At 43.8% G+C, this 23076-nt stretch overlaps 1 protein-coding gene across 4 annotated transcripts in view; it reads right to left on the bottom strand.

The window, feature by feature from the left end:
- Positions 1-5991: 5991 nt before the first annotated feature.
- The window catches only part of SFMBT2 (Scm like with four mbt domains 2), a 108082-nt gene continuing 90997 nt past the window's right edge, over positions 5992-23076 (bottom strand). For all 4 annotated transcript variants that reach the window (XM_064421713.1, XM_064421712.1, XM_064421714.1 and 1 more), the window contains 5 exons: positions 18910-19085; positions 17313-17485; positions 15316-15564; positions 14130-14258; positions 5992-12164 (listed from right to left, as the gene is read on the bottom strand). In XM_064421713.1, coding sequence (XP_064277783.1) covers positions 12024-12164; positions 14130-14258; positions 15316-15564; positions 17313-17485; positions 18910-19085 — 868 coding nt within the window. In that variant the 3' untranslated portion in view covers positions 5992-12023. The remainder of the gene's footprint in view (positions 12165-14129; positions 14259-15315; positions 15565-17312; positions 17486-18909; positions 19086-23076) is intronic.

Genomic DNA, 23076 nt, shown 5'->3' on the forward strand with positions numbered 1-23076 from the left:
GTACTCCCTTTTCAGGTTTTTGGGAGAGGAAGAGGGAAATCTCATTTCAAAATCATAGTTTGTTTTTTTGTTTTTTTTTTTTTTTTTAATGGAGCAAAGATATAGTCAACCAAGTTTCTGTCTAAGTGAAAAGTGTGGATGACTGAGGTGTGTAAGACACAATTCTCCTGCTCTGCATGTGGTGTGAAGAAGTGTCTGCCCTTGTCCTTAGGACCGTGGCAACTCCTGTTCCTGATTCCAGTGTAAATCCATGTGCAACTGAAAAAGATGATGAAACTGAAAAAGAATCCATGTGGAACTGAAAAAGAAGGAAACTTCTTTCCCTCCCAAGTGCTCTTTCCTCCCCACACCAAAGCACTGACTGAAAAGCTTGGTACATCCAGGTAGATAGATTGGGAAAATGGGGCAGCTGAGAGCTTTTCCTCATGGGTTAATCTTTAACCAGATGAATTTATCAACTGCAAAAATACTGATGTGAGCATGAGGGAGAAAGGAGGAGGAACACAGGGAGGGGACGGAACCACTCAGTGAAGCAGGAATTGTGCCCTCTAAAGTCACAGAGTAACCTTGGCTTTTGGGTTAAGAGCATTAAATTCCTCCTTGTTTACTTTTAGCCACAAACCTATATTTAGGTAGTTATGACAAGTAGAAAAAGCACAGAAGTCCATCCTGACTCCTTCTCCTCCTGTAACTTCTTCACACCTCTCTGCCCAGAAACTACCAATGTGTTTCCATGCAGGACAGGCAGAGTGAGGAAGAGATATTGTGGGATAATACTGCGTGACTCACTAATACTGCTCTGTGAATGCAAGAGATCCCCTGTAATTAATCATTTAGAAACAGCCCATTAATATTCCAAAGTCTGTAATTTATACAACTTCTGTCAGATTTGTTATCCAGATCAGAGGATAAAAGATAGGGGTTGCAAGGATCTGAGGAGGAAGCAGCCCACAAATCTTCACTGCAAGCTCAGCAGTGAGAAAAGCAGCCTTAAACTGCTCATCCATCTTAGAGGAGCTGCCTGCACCAGGGTGGTTATCACCCCATGCACCCCTTCAGAGACAGAAACAACAAAGGGAGTGTGGATCTTGCTTCTCCCAGAAAGGATAATGGAAATCTCCACGTCTGGAAGTATTTCAGTGTCTATGAATGCACCTGGCACAGCCAGGGAAGCTGCAGAGGCAGAAATCCAGGTGGGACATGAATGAGCTGACACAAAATAAGTATTTATCACTATCTCAGGGACCTGAAAATGCCACTTCTGCTGCTCTAAGAGGGTGTGACTGTTCCTTGGCTTTGCCATCCCATACATGAATTGGCTGCCCTGGCTGGAGTCAGGTGAAAAACTCTCTGCCCAGGCACCTGAAAATTAAATAACATTTAAAATTATTGCCCAGCTTTGTAGATTTTTCTGAAATGTCACCAAATTTTATCATTATTCCAAAATTTATCATTTATCATTATTCCAAAATTCCAAAGTCTCATTCTGTCCACTTCTAAAAATTACCCAAATATCCACTCAATTATCTGAACCAAACCTGTCCTCACATGCCTGTCAATAATACCAATAAAAAACTCATCTAATGCTTTTTTGCTTCACATCTCTAATGCCCTATCAGCAAAAAAAAATTAAAGATAGATTTGTCTGAAATAAGTTATAATTGAGAATGTCTTTTCCTATTCTACATGAAGGAGCTCATCTTCAAAGCAATCTGCACAAATCCCATTAACAGCAATAACAGAATTTGTGCAAGTAACTCCCCAAACACCACTTTGAACATTAAGCCCTTTACTTAATTCAATATCAGATAAAAACCACGATCTAAGGCAATGCAAAGACTTGATATTCTGGTTTGTGTTTCACAATGGACTGGAGACTCTCACACACAGAGACACATCCAGGCACATTGATGCCACAGCTTAACAACTTTAAATGAAAACAGAAAAGCTGCTTCTTATTAAAGGAAGCAAATTGGAAGGAAAGAAAAAAAGAAAAGGCCCCCAGCATCAACCTCAAACAGCAACTTCATTCCCAGAAGAGAAATAAGAGAAAAGAGAGAAAACCTTCTCTGACTGGTTTGTTTCTCCTCCACCACCTCCTCCACAATCTTTTCCTCCTCCACCTCATTCTTAACAAATATTTAGGCTTGGACTGATTCTTTTCTACCCTCCCCTCCTACACAGAAATGCAGTTCACTCCCATAAAAATTCAGATTTCAACAAGAAATGCCACAACCAAGGCACCACCAAGCCACCCTCTTAGGGACACTGTGTTCTCAAGCACCTGAAGGAGAGGAAAGGTTATACATTGATTTTTTAAAGTGTGCTAGAGACCCTGGATCAGGGAGAAGGAGGAAAGAGATTCCCAATTTTTCACTGCAACACAGCACATGATGTGCAGGATCATCCAGGCCTGCCTCAGTGGTTCATGTGACAAGAGAAGTCAGCAAGATTTCCCCAGTGAAAAAAGATGTATCAATTTATTCTAAGTTCTTGGTTGAAGATATTCTCATTAATGTATTTATCACTTGTAATAATAGAGGTTAAAAACGAAGTCAAGCTCCAAGGCACCAGCAGCTGTAGATAGTGAGCAAGCACAGAACAAAATGAGGGGTTTTTCCCTCAAGGAGATGATATTTCAGGGCTTTATTCCAGGCTTAAGTAGATCCTTGGAGGCAGAGAAGTCCTCAGATGATCCAGGTTCCTGTTCTTCTCTCCTTTTGTGCTTCTCTCTATTGTCCTCATGAGAGAGCACAAAAACAAAGGGTCAAAGCTGGAACTCAGGAGCAGAGCACTGAGTGGGGACCCACTGTGCTCAATCCCTCCTTGGCCAGGGAAGGTCCTGCTGTGGAGGCTCTGAGCAGAAAACTGCACTGATAAAATGCAATTAAGGTCAATCACACATCCAGGAGCTCAGCAGAGCTTGCAGTTCTCCTGTGCAAACCTAAAGTTTCACAGGTTGGATGTTCGGGGTCCTTCCAGCTATGAACAACAGAATTTCAGAGGAATGTTTGCATTTTGATGTGGTGATCTCCCCCTAGAGACAAGTGTGATCTCACCTTAAATCAGTGGGAACATGGTCCCTGATTTCTGCAAGGCCCGCAGGTCTAAGTGACAAGTCCATAAAGGTGACAATAACACTTTCCTCCACTAAACAGGTCCATTCCTTGGCAGGGAATCTTCCTTCCCTTCCCTTCCCTTCCTTTCCCTTCCCTTCCCTTCCCTTCCCTTCCCTTCCCTTCCCTTCCCTTCCCTTCCCTTCCCTTCCCTTCCCTTCCCTTCCCTTCCCTTCCCTTCCCTTCCCTTCCCTTCCCTTCCCTTCCCTTCCCTTCCCTTCCCTTCCCTTCCCCTTCCCTTCCCTTCCCTTCCCTTCCCTTCCCTTCCCTTCCCTTCCCTTCCCTTCCCTTCCCTTCCCTTCCCTTCCCTTCCCTTCCCTTCCCTTCCCTTCCCTTCCCTTCCCTTCCCTTCCCTCCCTCCTTTTCTCTCTCCCTCCCTCCTTCTTCATCTTAACCATGAATCTTCTGCTTTTACTTTTATTAATTGCCACATTAATCACCAGTCAGACTAAGCTTTTCAAAATGAAATGACCACTCCATGGCAACACCAGCTCTGTGGTTTTGCCTGGCAATATCACGCTTCATCATCCAAATGCCATCACTTTTTTGTTTTACATGCTGTGGAAGTGCTGGGGAAAGGCTTGCTGCTGGAGGTCTTTGACACCCATCTGAAGGTCAGGTTAAACAAATGCCAAATAGGAACAAGATTTGTCTAATTGGTTCTGCCTTGCGGAGGGAAACAGTCAACCTGACACCTCAAGGTGTCCTGCAGCACTATTTTTTTCCTCTGGTTTTAAGATTTTATGACATATTAGAGAAGACAGCATAATTACAACTTCAGCTGAGATGTAGTTATAAAATCAACTTACTGTAATTGAGTACAGACACTACAGCAAGAGGTGTATCAGTCTTAAGTAAATATTGTAGCAGTAGAGGGACTTGGAGAATCATTAAATTTCACAGAAAGGCATGAATCTTGAAATTAAAAAAGCAATAAAACTGCTATCAACAGCAGCAGTAACAGCAACAACATGGTTATTAAAAACAATAATTATTTGCTTTGAAAGTCTGTCTAGAAACCTTGGGAATGAAATATAACTACCTGCTTGTTTTGTTCATTCTGTATGCAGGGAAGAAAATGGTGTTTCCTCAGAGACCAGAAAATATAACTTTTGTTTTGGAGGTGCTTTTGTTGTGGGGATGGTTGACTACATGTTGGTTTTCATACTTCCACTTACATGACTGCTTGATTGTGTCAACAAATCAGATCAAGTATCTAGAAATCTTTCACAAATTAATTGCACATGAAAACCACTAAAAATGGATGTGTATTCAAAATCTTGGTCTGTGATACCAGAAGCAAGACTGGTTGGCAGGTATTTTTCCCCTCAGGAAATTATATATGGCAACCATATTTCATGTGTTGAACATTAATTTTGAAGAACTCGGAGTATTTTGCTAGGGTTTGACTAAAATCACTTTATATTCTTCAAAAATTAGCTCTGCAGAGCTCTGAGTCTTGCCTGAGCTGGGACAGAAATTTAAAAACTAATGTCTGACCTTTGCATTACTTTAAAATGACTAAGTAATGAGCTATGGGGAGACACATGGATTTATTTTCACCTCTGGATCCTGAAGAATATCATAAACCATTCAAGCTTTTGCTCTTTTGGTTATGTGTCGCCATCAGATTCACCTCAGAATTATTTCCTTTGATAAATCCTTCCCATTCTCTACTTCACCTTTCAGTGAGCTCTTCTGTGGTCCAGCAGGCCCTTTGTCAACACCCAGCAGTTCCCACTGGTCTGATGCTTTATTCCCAAGGCTGGACAGGTCACTTCACTGACCACCTGCACTTCTGTCCCTCCCAAAACCTGGGCTTTAGTACAGTGTCATAAGGAGTCAGACCACAGGATTATCGTCCCAAGACTTGTTGATTATTGTAAAATAACAAATTTTCAATGGCTTGATTCCTTTTTAAGTCACTCTACCCCCACCTGCTTGCCCATGGTTGTGGTTTTGCCTGATAGACAATAGCCAGTCTCAATAAAATTGGAGAAACGATGGAACACGGAGGGAGAAATTTTGGTTTTGCTTTTTTGCTGTATCCACAAAAGGCATTTAAATAGGATTGATGGAGCAAAACCAAAAAGAGTCATCCAAATTCTTGTTAGCCAATTCTCTGTGTGCATGACCCTGCTTTCACTGAGGCAGAGAGGATGGTGAGGACACCAGTGGCAAGTGCTTGGTAGCCAAGCCAGCCCAACAAACAGAGACCTTTGGAGCAGGACTCGGGATGCCATGAGAGGTCTGAAAGGTGACAGGACTTGCAAAGCTGGAATTTAAGCTCAGCACAGCCTGTAAGTGCAGGGAAAACATCACACAGGGCATATAACACACACAAGGTTTTGTCTGTAAAGCAGGCATGTCTGAAGCCCACCCTTTAGAATTCACCAAACAGCTATTTTTTCCCAGAATGGCTGCAGAATGGCTTCCCCCATCTTCAATGGCTTCTGTGCACCTGGGGAAGTTTTATTTTCTGTCTCCCTGCTCCATGTACTGCTGGAACTGTCATCCTGCCACCATCAGCTCCTCTGTCACTACACCCTCCTTTGCCTTTTGCTCACTGAGTTATTTTCTTTCCTGTCTTTCACCCTGCTCCCATCACTTCCTTAAAATATTCTTGGATGCTGTTGTGTCTCCTCACCACCCACCACCTTCACTGTTTCATGTCCTGCTTCTGGGAAGAATTTCAAGATGCATAAACCCAAACTGTTCAGCTTGGCATCTACAGTGGGCTGAGCCAGGGAGGCCGTGTTGTACCTCTGGAAGTTTGAGGGCTCAGTGAAGGCAAAACTGATCCAGGCAGCTTGGACACACAGATACATCAAAACACAGCCCTGTCAAACAAAAAAAAGAAACTAGCCTGGAGAGATATATGACTTATTGTTACTTTATTAACAACGTGGCTTACAACTGTTTCAAGTAAAAAGGGATTTCATTCTGAATAAAAATTAAAATATAACTCTGAATATAGATTTTCACTTATTTACATGGAAACATATATACAGAATAGAATCTTACAGCAAACTGACAACATGCCCTTCGCCCTGGGAACTTCAAAAAGTAAAAACACCAGCATTGATTGATTTATATGTATATATATATACACATACATATACACGCACATATATATACATATATATATACACACATATGTATCAACACACCAAAGGGATTATATACACAAACTTGGAGTCAAAACCTTCAGTACAAACTGGAATGCAGAACAATTCAAAGTTTTCCAACATGCACCACCACGAATGGAGGGTAACTGCTGGTTGTGGAACCAATTCCTGCTGCTCCAGGAGAGACAGGAGGGTTTGAGTGCTTGCCTTGTCCTACACAAGGCACATGAAACGACTCAAAAAAGACTCAACTCCCCTCCAAGGCTGCATTTGAGACTTTCACCTCCCTTGGAACACAGAGGACACCCCTGCCTGTGCATGTGAAGTGTCATAGTACCATTCCCCAGGTGTTTTACAGACATTTTTATGTCCATGATCTCCAGTGAGGCTGGAGCACCAAGAAGCAGGGGGGTGGCCTTGGGAATTTTCATCCCTTGGGAGCATTTTCATCCTGTCACAATACAGAGCAGAGGGTTCTGTACATCCACAACCTGAACTCAGGGCAATGTCACCTTTTCCTGTGGGAGAGAGCTCAAGTTTTAGCCTGGTATTTCCTATGGAGTTCTGGAAGGTGCAAGAGGAGATTCTTCAGCCCCCAAACTCCAGAAGACACATAGGAATTGCGTAGAATGAAAAAAAAATTATTTTCCCTCCTATCCAGTCAATGAGCCTAGAGAAATCTGAGTCTGCTTTCTCTATCTCCCCTGGGAAAACAAAATTAGAACCTTTCAGCATTGTAGCTCTGAGAGTCTCTTGCCAGCTTCTTTCCCTCCTCTCACCTGGCCCCTACTGGGACTCAAAAACCATCTCTACTGTGACTCAAAAACCATCTCTGCTGTGAAAAAGAAAAGCTTTTAGGGATGATGCTCACAGACCCCAGCTGTGCTTCTGCTCTGAGAGGTCCCTCTCCACAAAGACAACTCAAGTCCAGAACTCCAGGCTCTCTCCTCTTGAAGCCCTCTCTCTCCTCTCCCACATCCTTGGCAGTGATCAAGACTTACTTTTTTCACTGCAAAAATTAACACGATAGACTAAAAAAAGAGAAAGGCCACGAGTATTTGTAGCTATGACCCAGGTGTGTGTCTTCTGCAAGAAAATTCCCGTCCATGGCACCAAATCACTGCAAAACCACCCTTACTCCACAGGACAGCTGACATTTAAAGCACTGCTGGGCTATAAAATTCTCATCTTTGATGACTGGCTCATATTCTACATGCAGCCATTAACACCATTTACACTTCTTGCTGGAGTATTGTACCAAAGAATAAATGAGACCATTAAAGGCTTCTGCTCCTTTATGGGGAGTTCATGAGCACCTAAGGACACAAGCCCTCTCTTGTGAAGTCTGACAGACTGCAGCTGCATTTCTGCCTGCTAGGAGAAGGAGGCATTTAAATTTTCTGTTAATTAACTGCAGACTTTTTGACTTCTATGCGAGAGAAACTGGTGAAGAATTGATCCCACAGCCCACACGTCTTGAGGGCCCTAACACTAACCTCAGTTATTTCTGGATCAAATCCTGAGTAACAGATTCCTTTAGTTCTGGGCCAGCTGATGTAATGAAGAATATTATTGAGGGAAAAATATACATGCATCCACATTTTGAAAGAATTTTTACATAAATATACTGTATAAAACATCTCCTAAACACCCAGTATTGTGGGTGAAGGAGTATTTGTTGAATGCATCCAAGTTAAAAAGTGTACAGTCACAAAACAAAAAAAAAAACCCAACAAACCTAATGTTCAAGATGTTGCAGATTACAGAAAATATTTCCCGGAGTAAGGAATCAGCTTTGCAATCCCAAGCAATGGAAAATACAGCGTGACATATCTTAGCACCAAAATGGAGCCCTTGGGACTGGATTTATCCACGCATAATAAAGTTGGTTTTAATGGTGTTCAGTTGCAGCATGTTGTTCTCTTTTGGCACTTGAATTTGGAAACCAGAGGAACACTCTGAGTTCGTTTTCCACACGCACTGCACCAGAAAAGCACAAAGTATTTGAAGTGCCCTGATTGTACAGAGCTTCTGAAACACTGAGATAGCACAGCAGCTCTGCCAAATTTGATTTTGTGCCATGAAAAGACCAAGGCAGGCTTTAAGGTGACTAAATGTTGAGGATGGCAGCCCAGCATTGCCTGGTTTGCCTTCAAAAGGCTGAGATGGAGACACCACACAACTGGGACTGCAACAGGCTGAAGGTTAAAGCCAAGGAATGGTGACTTTGCAGTTTAAGGCAAATCAGCTCTTTGCCCAGAGTAAAATAAGGGCATTTAGGTGTCCTACTGAGAAACTTTTAAAATCTCAGCAAGAATCCAAATACATCTGTTAGGGTGGGTCAGGCTACGACATGCATGTACTGAGTACTTCACCAAGGACAGGGTGTGCATGGATTTTGGCGTTTTCTGAGGGCACACAGCATTTTTAGGAGGTTTCTGCACCCTGCAAGACCAAACTATCAAGGGTTATGGAGTATGGATAACACAAAAGAGCTGGAAACCCTGAAATCCTCCTAGAGCTTGAGAGGCCTTTGTGCCTCTGACAGGCAGGAAAAGCCAGGGTTTGGTAATCCTGGCAACTGTGTTTGTGAGCTGAAAAAGGAAGAAAAGCCCTGAAAACAAAGATCATTTTTCTTGAGAGCATCCATGACAGCAGGAGGAAGGCAGAACAACCAACCAGGAAATCATGGACATTCCTTAAGTTAATTATTTCCTCCAATTTCAGAGATGGATGCTTTGGGTCTGAAGAGTGGGAATTGGCTGATTCTGCCAAGGTAAGGGCTGCGAAGGGAGCAGGGACCTGCCCATGGATCTGCTCAGCCTGACTGAGTGCAAGCTCCAAAGAAGCCTGTGCAGATCAGGATGAGCAGGCATCATACACCCTTCAGACCCCTATTTTTGTTCCAAAAATACTCATCTTTGGTCCTGTGCCCGAAGAGCATCCAGGAACACCTGCACAGCTTTGCTGTGGGAGCCAAGTGTCTGTGTCAGTATGCTGAAGGTCAGCACCCAAGAGCCCAGAAATAACAGCAGGGCTGCTCCCCAGCCCTTGGCAGTGCCTGGGATAACCATGAGGAGTTATCTTCACAGCAGTGGCCTTTTGCAGCTGTAACACAACAAACTTCAGGCCTGGATGCCAAATTCACAACAGGGAGGGGAGGTGTGGCTTCACCACTGTCATTAGTGCATCTGCGGAACTGCAGCAGCTCTGAATTTAACTTAGAATCAATCAGGTCTGGAACAAAAAAATCCCACAAACCTACAGTGGTTTGCACTTGTACACTGCAATGTAAAGTGGCATTTTACTCCAGCAAGATTGGATTCCCATCATCTCCTTTGGAGTACCTTACTCCAAAGCTTTACTGATGTTCCAGAATTGAAATGAAGTCCAGGCAAAGGTAATTAGTTCCTTCTGATCTCTGTTCAATCTGAGCATATTGTCCAGTTAAACTCTACATCACTCATTCTCCACTTGTGTAAGAAAATGGCCCAAGAAGTTCAGCTCCAACTTTTTCTGGAAAGCAACCAATGCAACAGACAACAGTACCCCAATCCTGTATCTCTTCCCAAACTGCAGACTAAAAAGAAAATAGTAAAGCATATACCACTCAAGGTAATTTTAGCATAAAGATTTCAAGTTATCAACTTCTCTGAGACGACAGAAAGTGATAAATGAGGCAACACTGAAGAACAATAAAGTGACAGACAAACAGTGAGAGAGAAATCTGCAGAAATAAAAGAGCCATCATGAGATAAAATGAAAACTTTTTTTTGTTGTTTAATAGTTCGAGTTTTGAATATGATTTAACTTCCCTGAACAGCCAGTAAAGATTCCCATGTTCTTGGCTCAGTGCTTCACCCATTCCTTGACTGGCCAGCACTAGAGCTGGTTGCTCTCAGAGTCTGTGAGTCTGCTCCCCAGTCATGCCTCCACGAGGAATTAGCTGCCATAGGAATATCTACAGTAACTAGGCTGATGGAGACAAAAAATGACATTTTTGCAGTGTGTCCCAGAAGGCATGAAATGTCTCTGACAAATCCCAGAGGCCAGAAACTCCAAGAACATTAGAGCAGCAGCAGAAGCTCGATTTGACGAGTAAAGGATCAGTGCTGGGATGCTGTTTAGCACACAGCCTTTCTGCTTCTCTTCCTTGGAATGTCCTCATGCACCAGTTCTCCTGACAGAATCCTCCCAGGAGTGTCTCCTGCTGTCAGATGTAACACCAGGACTGGGCTGAAGTGAGGAGGAGCTGGTAGAAGCAGCCTCCCTGATTTTCTCAGCTGTTCTCTCACTTTGCTGGGTGCAATCCTTCTGTCTTCAGAGGCGAAACACTGAGCAACCCTTTCAGGGGACCCTGAGAGGGATCCAGAAGAGTTATCCAATCAGTTGCACTGACACACTTCACTGCCACTGTCAGTAGGAAATCCAGTCTAAACCCCAGTTTTTTAGTAACTGCCCCAATACAGAACCCTGTTTCTGGATTTCTGAAGAACAAAACCCCAGTATTTAATGCAGAGGCAACTAATACTGCCTTGAACCGATCAGAACTTGAAGAAGATCTTCAGAACAAAGCAACAGCTGAGAACAGATCCAGTCCTGCTCATCTCCCATATAAGAATATTTCTGATGAAGTCTCAGCATCTGGTCCAGCTTGCAGCAGTTGCACCAATCCCAGTCCTCAGTGACAAATCAGGAAACTTGCTGAAAGGCAAGCCAGGAATTCCCAAGTGATGCATAGCAGAGTCAATGCTTCTTGCCTAAAACACCCTCTGGCCAAGATCTGGATGTATTCCAGAGTATTTATATCTGAAGGTCCTCCCTCTTCTCCAAAGAATTTAAGAAGGAAACCAATGAAGGAGAATGCAGCAGCTGCAGCCTGGTGATGGTCAGTAGGTTCTTCTGAGCACAGGGGTCAGCAGGAGTCCCTGATCCCAGTCTGCTGTCACCTTATGGCTCACAGACAAGTCTTTAAATTGACTTGGAGTTAAGATTTTGACTATGAAAGCCTTCATGTTCCTGTACAAGAATGGAGCATTGTACAGATCCCATCACAAAGATATTCAGCTGATTGTGCAGAGCCAGCGAGGCTCAGGATGGGCTCCTGCCCCACCAGGTCTTGTGTCACCCCTGTCAGTCCACTGCAATTTTGTCTGATATCACAGAGACCACGGGTTGAGTCCCCTTTCAAAATTCAGTCAGGAATAACCATTAGATGCCTGGTGTAACACTTTTTCCTTCTGTAAAACCACAGATGCAGAAGAAAAAAAAAAAAAGCCCACTGATCACCAAGATCAAACTTGCAGTTAAACCCCAGGTAATGCTACAAATGATGACTTACATTTCAATATGAAAGAAGAGTGTCAGAGCTGTCTAAAAGAAATGTTCATGTCCAGAAATTGTCCTAGACAAACCATGACCACCCGGAAACGTCTGACCCTTCTCCTTGGGAATGTGTCTGCCACTGGTAGGTTTGGTTTGGTGACAAACCACCTGATCCGTGCTGGCCTTGCACCACTGGTCAATGGGTTGGAGAGGCTCATGAGGAGAGCTGCCAGCAGTATTTCCATGTGCTTTACAAGTACAGAAAAGTTAGTTCCATTTGTAGCTCGTTTCTTTTTGTGTTTTTCTTCCCCCTACGGATTGTTCCCATCGCTTCCAATTCCACTTGCTCTCGGAAAAGAAAAAGGATATGGGGGAAGAAAACCCCTTGAACAAGCTGAAATGGTAAAAAATACAGGGAACAAGGAGGGGGACAGGAAGGAATGCAGAAGTGCAGTCAGTTGGCATATTGTGCATAGAAAGCAACTTTTACTCTCTCGATCTGGTGGCACAGTTTGATGGCTGGACCCAGCTTCAGCTCCATGCACTCCTGCACCGTGGGCAGTGTCAGCAACAGGAGGGCCTGGCCATCAATGTCCTGGGGAAAGAAACACAGGGAAAATGGTTTTGTTTGTGGACTCTGGAGAGCAGAATGCATAAGCAAGTCTGGAGGAACAACAAGGGCAACTAGACTCTGCTTTTTTCTCCCACTTTGACGCTGCCCATCTCCTTTCCCTGAGATACAACATGATTTTTCAGAAGCTGTCTAGTGTCTCTTTATAGGTTTTCACCTTGACCCCCAGCTTGGGAAAAGCCTCACAGCTGCTGAAATGAGGGATCATCAAAAGAACTTCTGCAGAGTCCACAGAGATCTGATCAGTCCATTTTATACCTGAGAAACTGAAACAAGGGGCAGGCTGCAGAGAGACACCAGGAGACATAGGAGAGAGCTGAATGGAGAAACTGATGATGGTCCCACTGCCAAGTCAGATCCTTTCCCCACCTCCTCTGGCCCACAATTTGCTCAGCCCAAGATTATGTCTGCCTTGCTCCATGCCCTGTAGCCAGGTACACCCAGGACCTGCCTTGTTCCACTGCTGCATGAGCAAGAGAGGGGCCTGGACCACCCAAAGCCCTTGCAATCTCTAAAGCCCCACAATCACAGAATGGTGTAGGCTACAAAGGACCTCTGCAGGTCATGTCTTCCCCTCAAGCACAACTATGCACCAAACTCCATGAACCAGTACCTCAGATGAGCAGTTTTATTGGGAACCTCTGTTGGCTTTATGATGTTCTTCTTAATGAAGAGCTCAATTTCTCTTAATTCTTTAATAGACTGAGATGATCAAGCCACAAAACTGCTTTTCACTCTTTAGAAAGGATCAGAGTCTATGCACAGCAACTCACAGCCAACATAAAGCTCCCCAGGACAGCCCTGATTAGGCAGCATTGAACATAAAGAGGATTTAGACCTGAAGTGCTACTTTGATCAGGACTGCCCACAGCTCAGGTCCATCCTCCACTGAAGGCTGATGGCACAGACCACTGCACCAAGGCTTCACAAGGAAAAGCTCCAGTCATCTGTGTTTGATTCAAGCCCCTATAAAACCCTCTGGCAAAAGAGAGACAGGGTTGGCTTCCAAGCCCTGGCGTTGCTCCAGGCTGGTTAACAAATGGTTGGAGCTCGCTATGACACAGCAACTGCAGCATCCTGCCCTGGGGACCAGACTCACTCTCCACCTTCTCCCAGCCACAGCAACTGGAGTCATCCATGGTGAAGAATCAGAGACAGTTCAATGAGCAGCTGGCCACACCACTGACTAATTAAGCATACTTGTTTCTTCCCAACTACAGCTCGTTAGTGCTGCTCTTTACCCTCGGCAGTGGCTGCGACTCATTTGCCAAAGAATGGTTCTTTCCACAGAAATTGTACACACTCACATAGCTTGAGATGAAGAACACTGGCTTCTGCTCCTGCAAACCTATCTGCTTAATGGGGAGAAGACTGGCATCTCCTAAATTTAGGTTATCCATGGCCTGACTGGCAGATCTTCAGAGAAACGTAGCTAGGAATTAGGTGTCAACACACTTGGGACATCTAGGTGTTAATGGCAAAATTCAGACAGCCAGTTTGGGCTTCAAGCAGCACTTTTATGCTTCCCAGGCCAGTATTTTAGAACAGGATGGAACCCATGTGACCTGGAGAAAGCCTGGTATGTACCAGATAACCTGTACCTGTTTTTACACTGAGGTTCCTACCTATGGAACATCAGTATGGCACCGTGAACCTTGCCATGAAAGGACTAAACCTACTGCTTTCCACAAGGGTTTTTCACAAGGCTATTGAGTTTCTGGACTCTCTGAGGATCTGGCAAGGCTCTGACTCAAGTTTCTAAGGGTTTTCATGCCTTGCCAAAACTGGTGTTACAGCCTGGCCTGATGGATCTGAAGTCTGGTCATAGTCTCTGTACCAAAGCCCCAGGCCCAGCCAGCAAGGTGTGATGTCCTGTAACATGAAGAGGCACCACAGACACAGAAGCACAAGTGACAAAAGGATTTCTACCTGCTCCTGAAATATTTTGGCAAGGGGTGCACAGTCGGTGAGTTTAATAAACCTCACGACATCAGTCACAGTCCACTCCAGTGGGTTACTGTCCAGGACAAGCTTCTCTTCCTCTTCTTGCTTAATTTCCTGTGAGGAAAAAAATAACAAAGAAAGGTTTTCATCATGTGGATGCCAGCTGGCCAGGGAAAGAGAAATGGCAATTGTTTTTCACAGTGGCTTGTGAGAATTTTTAGGGAGTTGTAGGAATGTGATAACTTGTTAGTATAAACTGTGGGGGTCCCAGCTGTTGGTTTCTCTGGGTCTGGATTGAAGGCACTTGAGATGGCAGGTCATGTTCAGACTCAGGTGTTTATTATTTCTTATCAGTAAAACAGTCTCACTGCTGTGAGTTCAGCAGCTTTTCATCAGAAGGCACAAAATGGCCAACAATCTCGTTACAAGGTCTTTTAAGACTAAACTATCCAATTAAGAACTGACACCTAGATTATTTTCCCTTTTAACCCAATAACTGATCCCAAAGAGCTTGCAATGTGGATTTTTCTGCCCAATTACAAAACGCCACCCAAACCCATGAAGAAGAAGGAAGAAGAACCACGAAGAAGAAACTCAGGACAACATCTTGTGCCCTCCCATCTTGCTTCCATCCACAACATACTAAAAATCCCAAAACTTAAATTTCTCACCAAGTGACACACCTACACTGATCTCTACAATCTATTTCACACTTTTGTGGATTCCAGTCTCTCTTGAAGTCTAGGAAACTTTCTGCATGAATGAGGGTCAAAGTCAGTGCTCCCCTGGGGGTCAGGGAACCCCAGAGCAGACAGAGAAATACTCCCAGTGCCCTGGGCTTTCACAATAAACAATCTGCAGGTGGTGTTTTTTCACTTTGTTTTCCTGCTCTTCTCAAGGACGGTGTGTGAGAAAGATGTTTTTTATTAATTAGCCAATCAAGTGGAATGTATCCTATCGATCTATAAAAACCAAAGAATCCTTTGTAACAAGGCCTTCTTTTCTCCTCTCGCAATTGGGTCTGGTTTTGTGTCACTCTTGACTCAAGGCTGACATCATACAGCAAACCACCTCCTGTGGAGAACCAGGGCAGGGATGCCCTCCTCAGACCAGCAAAGTTTGGCACTGGAGGTTAATTTAGGAGGAACGGCGCTGTGGAATACACACTCACTTCCTTGGGTGGCGAGCCCTTGTCCGCCTCGCTGCAGGCGTGGGGCTGGGGTCTGCGGCTGCGGCGGGCTCTCTCCGTGGCAGGGGGCCTGTCCAGCTCGGTGCTGCTCCGCAGGGTGACGGCTCTGCGGGGCCGGGCAGAGGGCACCTCAGCCGAGGACGTGTCCGTCTGGTCGTCGCGCAGCTCCGAGCTCGTCTCCTCGCTCCCCGTCTCGTCCTCCATCGCGTCCGCCTCGTCCTCCTCGCTCTCCTGCAGGCACAAACAGCATCCAGGAGATGGGCACAGCACCAAATCCAAAGGAATATGGTCAAACTGCACTCCCATGGCCGTGCTGGTCCAGGGTAACATTAGTTTTAACTGAATTACCTTGTTTTTGTTACTGCACTAAGTGAATTCGCTAAGTGAATTAGCCCTCGATTTAGGTTTGTTACAAAACGCAGAGGAAAAAAAAAAAAAGTACATGGCAAGAAATTCTTTTTCTCCTTCCAGCTAAAGGTCAACAGCAATAACTCATCTGGCATGAAATGTTCCTCTCTCTTGGGCTGGTATCTCAAAACTTGTGGCGCTGCGGATGCGCAGGAGGAGAAATGGAAAATACTAAGAGAAGAAAATTAAATTCAGGTTTAAAGAGGATAAAATGAACTTCAGATGAAATAAATACAGAAACAGGCTTGACTTTAAACTTTCACATTGCTTCGAATTGGTTTGGGTGTTATTGCTCCTGAAAAAGGGCAATTTTGGTGCCTTTTGAAAATGTCTAGATGTTCAAGATAGCACTCTATCTGAGAGTGACATTTCTGAGAAACTCAGGACAGAGGATTTCACCTAGATTTCTCTGCATTCAGCCCAACACTGAACTGCTGGAGGTGAAACCCTAAGTTCCATCTGAAGTATTATAGCAGATTCTTGTTATTTCTGTCACACAGGGCTTTACAAGCACTCACCATATGATGGAAACTGTACATTTTGAACTTTATATATATATAACTTGCCCAAATGGCTTGGACAGCTTATCTGTGATCCAAGTGTGAGCAGGCACCTAAAGCCATATGCTCAGGTCTTGAGTGAAAGAGCAATTTAGACAAAGATAGTTGTATTGGCTGAAAGGTTGAAAAACTTGGCTAATGGTTGATTTAGGCTCAACGTAAGTTTAAGTTCCTTTGAAGCAGGTATAATCTAAGGAAATGAAGCAGAACTACACCTAAATGAGGACCAAGCCATGAAGATGCACGCAATCAACTGAATAAAATAACCTACTCTAGCTGAAGTGGAGGGAATTTAAGTAAACCAATTTTATTTCACATTGCACAAAGCAGCAATCACTGGCACTCAGCTGAGGAAGTGAAACCACACATGAGCTCTGTTATTGCCACCTTGGGAAAAGCCCCCAGAAAACAGCCCACACAGAACTAAGTCTATTCCAGGTTTAATTTGGACATGAATCTTTGCTGAGGCTCAGAACCTGTTGTATCACACAGCAGACTGGAAAGACTGAACCCACAAATTCCATGTATTTGGGACACAAACCATTTGCCTGTATGCTAAGGCTTGATGTTATGAGCCAAAAATATTAGGAATAGTTAATGAAAAAAATAAAATTCCCTGAAACCACAATGGCTATGAACTATTATTATTTATTGCAATACTTGGAGATCTTAGACATGGATCACAGAGCTCCTTCACTCTGCTAAATGCTGTACAAAGCATCTAACAGGCTCATCTGCCTGCTTTTCAGGAAGGAAATAAAATAAAGAGATATTAGAGCATGTCAGCCACTGAGCATTGGAAAGGTGGGAGCAAAAAATCTGCTTGCTACTTCTGAAATGGACAAGGTAAAAATCCCCAAACTGTCCCAATAAAACCAGTGTGATCTTAGAAGAACAGAGCAGCAAGGAAGAATCCAAAATAGAAACTGGAAGTTTTCAGGTGTGCTGAGAATGGGGCACTTGAAGAAGGCACAAAGGGGTTTTTGCTGATTTCTCCAGTGTGACACAAACCTCGGCAGAGCCTGCAGCATTCGAATCCACAGCTGATGATCTCCTTTTCTTCTGCACAAAGATGGATTTCCGCCTCTTTCTGCGTCTGGCTGGCTTGACATGGCCACTTTTCATGTTGTTATTTTCCCCAATCGGTGGCTTAATGATTTTTTTCCTCTTCCCATAATAATAAGCTGGAGAAATGAAGCACAATGCCCATTAAAAACTTTAACCATCCAAAGAAGAGAACTTTGGCTTGCTCCTTGCTACAGGCTCAGGACTGTACTCTAAGTGCAATTTAAACTTTAAAATACATTGATTTGGAAAAAAAATGTACAGCACAAATAGGTCATGTTGGACTAGCACAGAGTGTTACAGCTCTTATGTATCCAGAATTATTGATGATGAATGAAGACTTCAGAATTTAACAATGTGTTTAGGCAGAGCTGAGCAGTGATTTGGAGGGAAAAGAGGCCAACAAGTTCCAGATTTGATCAAATGCAGTTCTGTGTGAGGTAAAGTTGCTAAAGTTTTCAGCAGAGAGGGGAGAAGGCCAGCTAGCCTCAGTCATGTACAAAGGAATGGGTTTTTTATTACTTTTAACTATTTTGTGGTCCAGGTTAAAATTAAGGATGTGAGAGCCCTCTGACCTTGCAGTAAATGTTTGTATTAAATGCCTTTTGACACACTCTGGGGATTAAAGACACTGTCCTTGATGGGCGAGAGTATCCCAGGACAACTAAAATGGCCCCTGCCACCCATGGCAAAGTTCGTAACTGAACTGAGCCTTTCAGCAAATCAATGGAGTTCTGAGGAAAAATTCATCCAGTCACATAAACCATCAACTTTGAGATGGAACAACCTCAGCTGGAGCTCCTCCAGCTCTCCATTTGCTACCAGTGGGAGCCAGGACTCCAGCTCAGGTGTAGATTTCTACAGAAACCATCCCCAGGGATCTCAGTATCCCCCTGAGTGCGTTCCTCCTTCTACTGGCACCAAACTCAAGAGAACTGCTTTAGCTCAATTACACTGCTTTCTGCAATCTTTGTGGAAGAAGGACAACACTGACTTCCACTTTCCTAACCCATGTGAGCACCAATAATATTGACAACAAAAAGTACTGAATACTAACAGCAGCCTTCCTGAACAGGCAGGATCATATTTAAATATTAAACACTCTGAGCAGAGAGTCAGTGTTCAAACCTCCAGCACCTCAGCACTGTGGTTCTGGCCTGTGCTGGGGTGTATGTCAGGAACTCTTTACAAGGAGGATTCATCTCACATAACGAAGCTGTCTCAGATGTAGCAAGTTAAACTCTCAGCTTCCCACTGCTGGCTCCTTTTAAGTGCTCCTTGTGTTAACTTTAGATATGAAGAAAATTCAAGACTTCCAAAAAGTGATTATGTTCAAACAGATGAACTAGGATGGAGTGAGAGGGACAGTTTTCTGGTACATTCTAAGGGAACCTGTGGTGGCCCCATGACTAAACAACTGCTCTTAGATGAGATGAATCCTCATCAGCATTAACATATCACACAGCTCCTGTTGTTCACCACTCACCATCTCCCCCTTCTCTGGCTCCCAGCCAGCACCAAGAGGCATTTTTCCAATACTCACTGTACTTGGTTTTGGTGTGGATGGAGCAGTTCTCGGGGCAGACCTCAGCCACCAGCACAGGGCTGAAGAGGTTGGGACAGCACTCGAGCTTGGCACAGACCCTCCTGCAGAAATCTGCCACCTGGTCCGACGTCCGCACGATCTTCACGGTCGCCCTGTACGTCTTGCCCCTGTACCTAGGGAGGAGGACAGGACCCCACGTCACCCATCCAGCAAAATTCTCTGGTGCTGCACACCAGACTCTCCTCTGCCAGGGAGAGATCCTCTCCAGGGAATTCTGGGAGAGTGCCTCTCTTGAGAATGCAGGCAGAACAGGTTTACTTTTTTTAGTGGCTCCATTTCAGATGGACTTGAGGAAGGAAAGGGTGAAATAAATTGAAGGTGTGGACATGAGTTGGGAAGGAATCTATGTGCACACTGGATTTATCTGTAGATATGGCAAGAGAAGGAAAAAAAAATCTCAGTAGGCTTGGTGAGGATACTACACAGGAGGGCAAGCCCTTATTGTGAACTGATGCAAAGGTTTTGGGAGAGGAATGCAGTCTCTCTTCATATACTGACCCATGATCAGATGCTTATACACCTTGCAGAACTTCCTGGTCACCAACCTGTGTTTGGACTAAACTCTCTAAGCCCTCAGTGCACTTTTGGTTTTCTCCATTGCCATCTTTCCTGCTCCCATATCCTGTTCCAGCTCCCAACAATCCCCAAGACTCATGGTGCCAGCTGTGGCTATCAGGACACACTCATTGTGAAGAAATATCTGGGTGAAACACCAATCTCTGCCACCCCCAGGACCAAATGACTTCACCACTCTTGAGACGTGGGCACTACAAAACCTGAGGAACTCATCAGGAGTCTCTGGAGTTATTTAACAGGGCTGCAGCAACAGGCCCTAAAAACTGATTCCTACAGGGAATGCTTGGAGCAGAAACCCTCAATGAAAGGTTTGTCTTAAATTTGCTACGCCACTAAAACATTTATTTCGGTGTTTCATATGAAGTGTTTCTGAGTGATAAATGGCTGAGAAAGATACAGTTACATCCCTGCTGTAGTACATTGTAGATGTGAACCCTGGCAAACCAATTATCCCTGTAATTTATTAAACAGCAGCAGCAAGCTGTTGTAAACAGTGAGATAAGGTTTTTAAAACATCTCTTACGCATCCTGAGGAATGCAACACAAGAAACAACCGTGCCAGAGCCCCGTGCTGGCATTACAAATGTACTCAGAAGAGGGAAAAGTAACATAAAACAAAAGAAAAAGAGGGAACAACAGTGGAAGAAAGATTACTGGATGAGAGGCAAGGAAAGACAAAGATACAGTCACCAGGACAAATGAAACAAAGCATTTGTCAGTGTATTAAGATCTGCAGTTTCCTAGCAGCTGCTGATAGATATGGGAGAGGAAGAGGAGAAGGTGGTGAAATAAAGATGTGACCAGCGAGTTAAAACATTCAGACAGCTCTTTCTGAAACAAAGGGGAGTGGGAAAAGGGTTTGAAACTGTGGCACATGAAATGTTATAAAGGAGAAACCCAAATGAAACTTGGGTGTGAGAACAGCCCAGTCCAACCATCCTCAGTTCGCAATCCGAATTATCACCTCAGCATAAAACCCAAATGAGCATTCCTGCAAGGTGCCAGGCTCTGATACCCCTTTTGGTGCCAAGACAATCCTGGATTCATTCACCTGAATGCATGAATGACTTAATGAGCCGACTTTTCACACACCCTTAGAGACCTGGACAGATGATGTAAAAGGGAAAAGTTCCTTTCAGGTACAGAGCACTGTTATGATCCCAGCTTCCCTATGAAACAGCTGCAAAGGCAGGCTGGCTGAGCAGGGTTTGGCAATACCTGATACAAAAACCACTAAATGCCACAGGCATTTAAATGCATCTACTTATAAAAGTTTTATATTTCTTTTCAGTGTGTTTGAAAAGACTCCTGCACTTATTACTTCTCCAGGAGCCATTAAGTTTAATGACAGCCTGGATCGTTTGGTCGGCGAGTCTGCTCTCAGAGATGGGCTGCAGGATTTCACTGTGCTGCTTTCACCTGGACCCAAATACCTCTGCTTGGACTAAACCAGCACTTCCAGACAAGCACCAGCCTCGAGGGTCTCCACACTGGAAGAATCTTGGCACAGGGAGCACCTGTACCTACACCTCATTTTATGTCTGGATGCATCTGAATTTAACTCACATTTATTTGTCCTTGTTCTGACTTTCACCACTAGGATGAAAAGACTGCATCTGGTTTTGTTTCCCTGCAAAAGCACTCTAATCAAATTGCCTCTTGATCTTCTTTCTTATAAGCTAAGAAAGCTGCCTGATGGGTATTATTCAAGGATGGCTGACTTTTTCTAACTGTGTGCTTCCTATTGTGTTTGGCTGCCCAGGAAGGACCCATTGTACTACAATGCCTGCTGAAAGGAAAAGATGAAACTAGGAAAATGAACAACTGACTGATTTCATCGTCTGCTTTGAATGCAACACACATTTTAATTAACAGAGAGGATGGCAAAATGGAGATCTCCATGACTGCAGCAATCAGTCTCAATAACCCAAGGTGTTAGTACTGGCCACAGCAATATTTTTTACATCATTTTGGTCTTGGCAGCACCTCTTTCAACTATAAACCAGGTTCTACTAATATTTTCCATATTCCTCACACACTAAAATTTTTTAACACAGGCACTACAAAATGTAACCTGAGCTGTTTCTAGGACAGCCATGTGGAAGGAGCTCCTTTGTCAGAAAAAATTTTCCATTAGCATCTCTCAAAAAGTTACCAACTACTGATGCTCCTATTTATGATTTTATACCAGGGCTTCTATCTTCTCAATCACTTGCAAGCAAGTATCAGCATGCACAGAATGGCACCACTAGAGACTTGGAAAATTGCTGTGTCAAGGATAATATTTTTGGTTTTCTTAGAAACCTCTGTTCTTTAAGAAAAAAAAAATATATTTTCCAGCTAAAACCAAAAGAATCTTTCCTCTTCCCCCTTCTCTGCCCTCAGATGCCAAAGTCAGAGAAAACCTTAAGGCTGGAACTATTTCCATGAAAAATACACTTGCTGATCCAAGAGCAAAAATACTAAATGAACAGCACTTTGCAGGAGAATTCTTCTGTTGAAACTCCTTAAAATAGATTAGAGGTTCATGAGAACATAGTGCCTTCCAGAAGCTCCAGTCAGGGACTGCTGTGTGATGACACAGAAAGTCTTTTACTGAAAAACTTCAAAAAGCAAGAACATTGAGAACTTCATTTTCAAAAGACCCAGAGAACTTCATTTTCAAAAGTCCCATTCTAAGGCATTCTGACAATTCTTGAGACTAATTTGAACAACTAAAAAGTCTCAATTTCCTTTTGGGGGACTGAAAACTCTTTTCTATTCTTTGTAAGAAATTTCTATTTTGTCTGTCTACCTTAAAGTGCCAAACATAAGGAGTTAACTTCCTTCAAAGCTATTTAATCTTCCAGTGGCATTTTGCACTCTTGAACACAGGATTCAGAAAGGGCACTGGACTGCTCTGGTTTGTAAAGCCTTGTCTCATTAAGTCTCCTGATTCCAGAAATAAAAGGTTTAAATCATTCCACCGATGCTGGCTTGTAAAGCCTTGCTCAAAATGAACACAAATTAATTTCCACTGTTTTCTCCTCAACCCCTAACCAGTTACTTCATCCCATCAGGCACAGCTCACCCTTTGCTTCTTGCCAGTCCCCTACTGGCCCTGCACATTCTCAGAAATGGCTTCCAGGAGGATCTGGCTAATAACCTTTCCAGGAAAACTGAGCTGACAGCATATAGTTACTTGGATCCTCCTTCTTGCCCTTCCTAAGGAGGGGTGTGATAATTGCCATTTTCCAAAAATTAGGATTCTTCCCTCATCCTCATCAACTTCCGAACACGCCAGCGAGTGGCCTTGCAATGACACTGGCCAGTTCTCCAGGCAGAGCTGGCTGCATCCCAACTGCTTCCATGCACTTGTACATATCCTCTTTGCTCCCAGTGTTTTTAGACTGTTTTCCACCTACTTCACTCCCTCAAACAGGATCGGGGCTCTGCGAAGCCTGAGAGCAAACCCTCACTAGCAAAGGCTGAGGCAAAGAAGATTTCAAACACCTCACCTATCACAAGTTAAAGGCAGTCTTCTAAAGC

Source organism: Passer domesticus, chromosome 5, assembly GCF_036417665.1.
Source record: "Passer domesticus isolate bPasDom1 chromosome 5, bPasDom1.hap1, whole genome shotgun sequence".
Classification (NCBI taxonomy): domain Eukaryota; kingdom Metazoa; phylum Chordata; class Aves; order Passeriformes; family Passeridae; genus Passer; species Passer domesticus.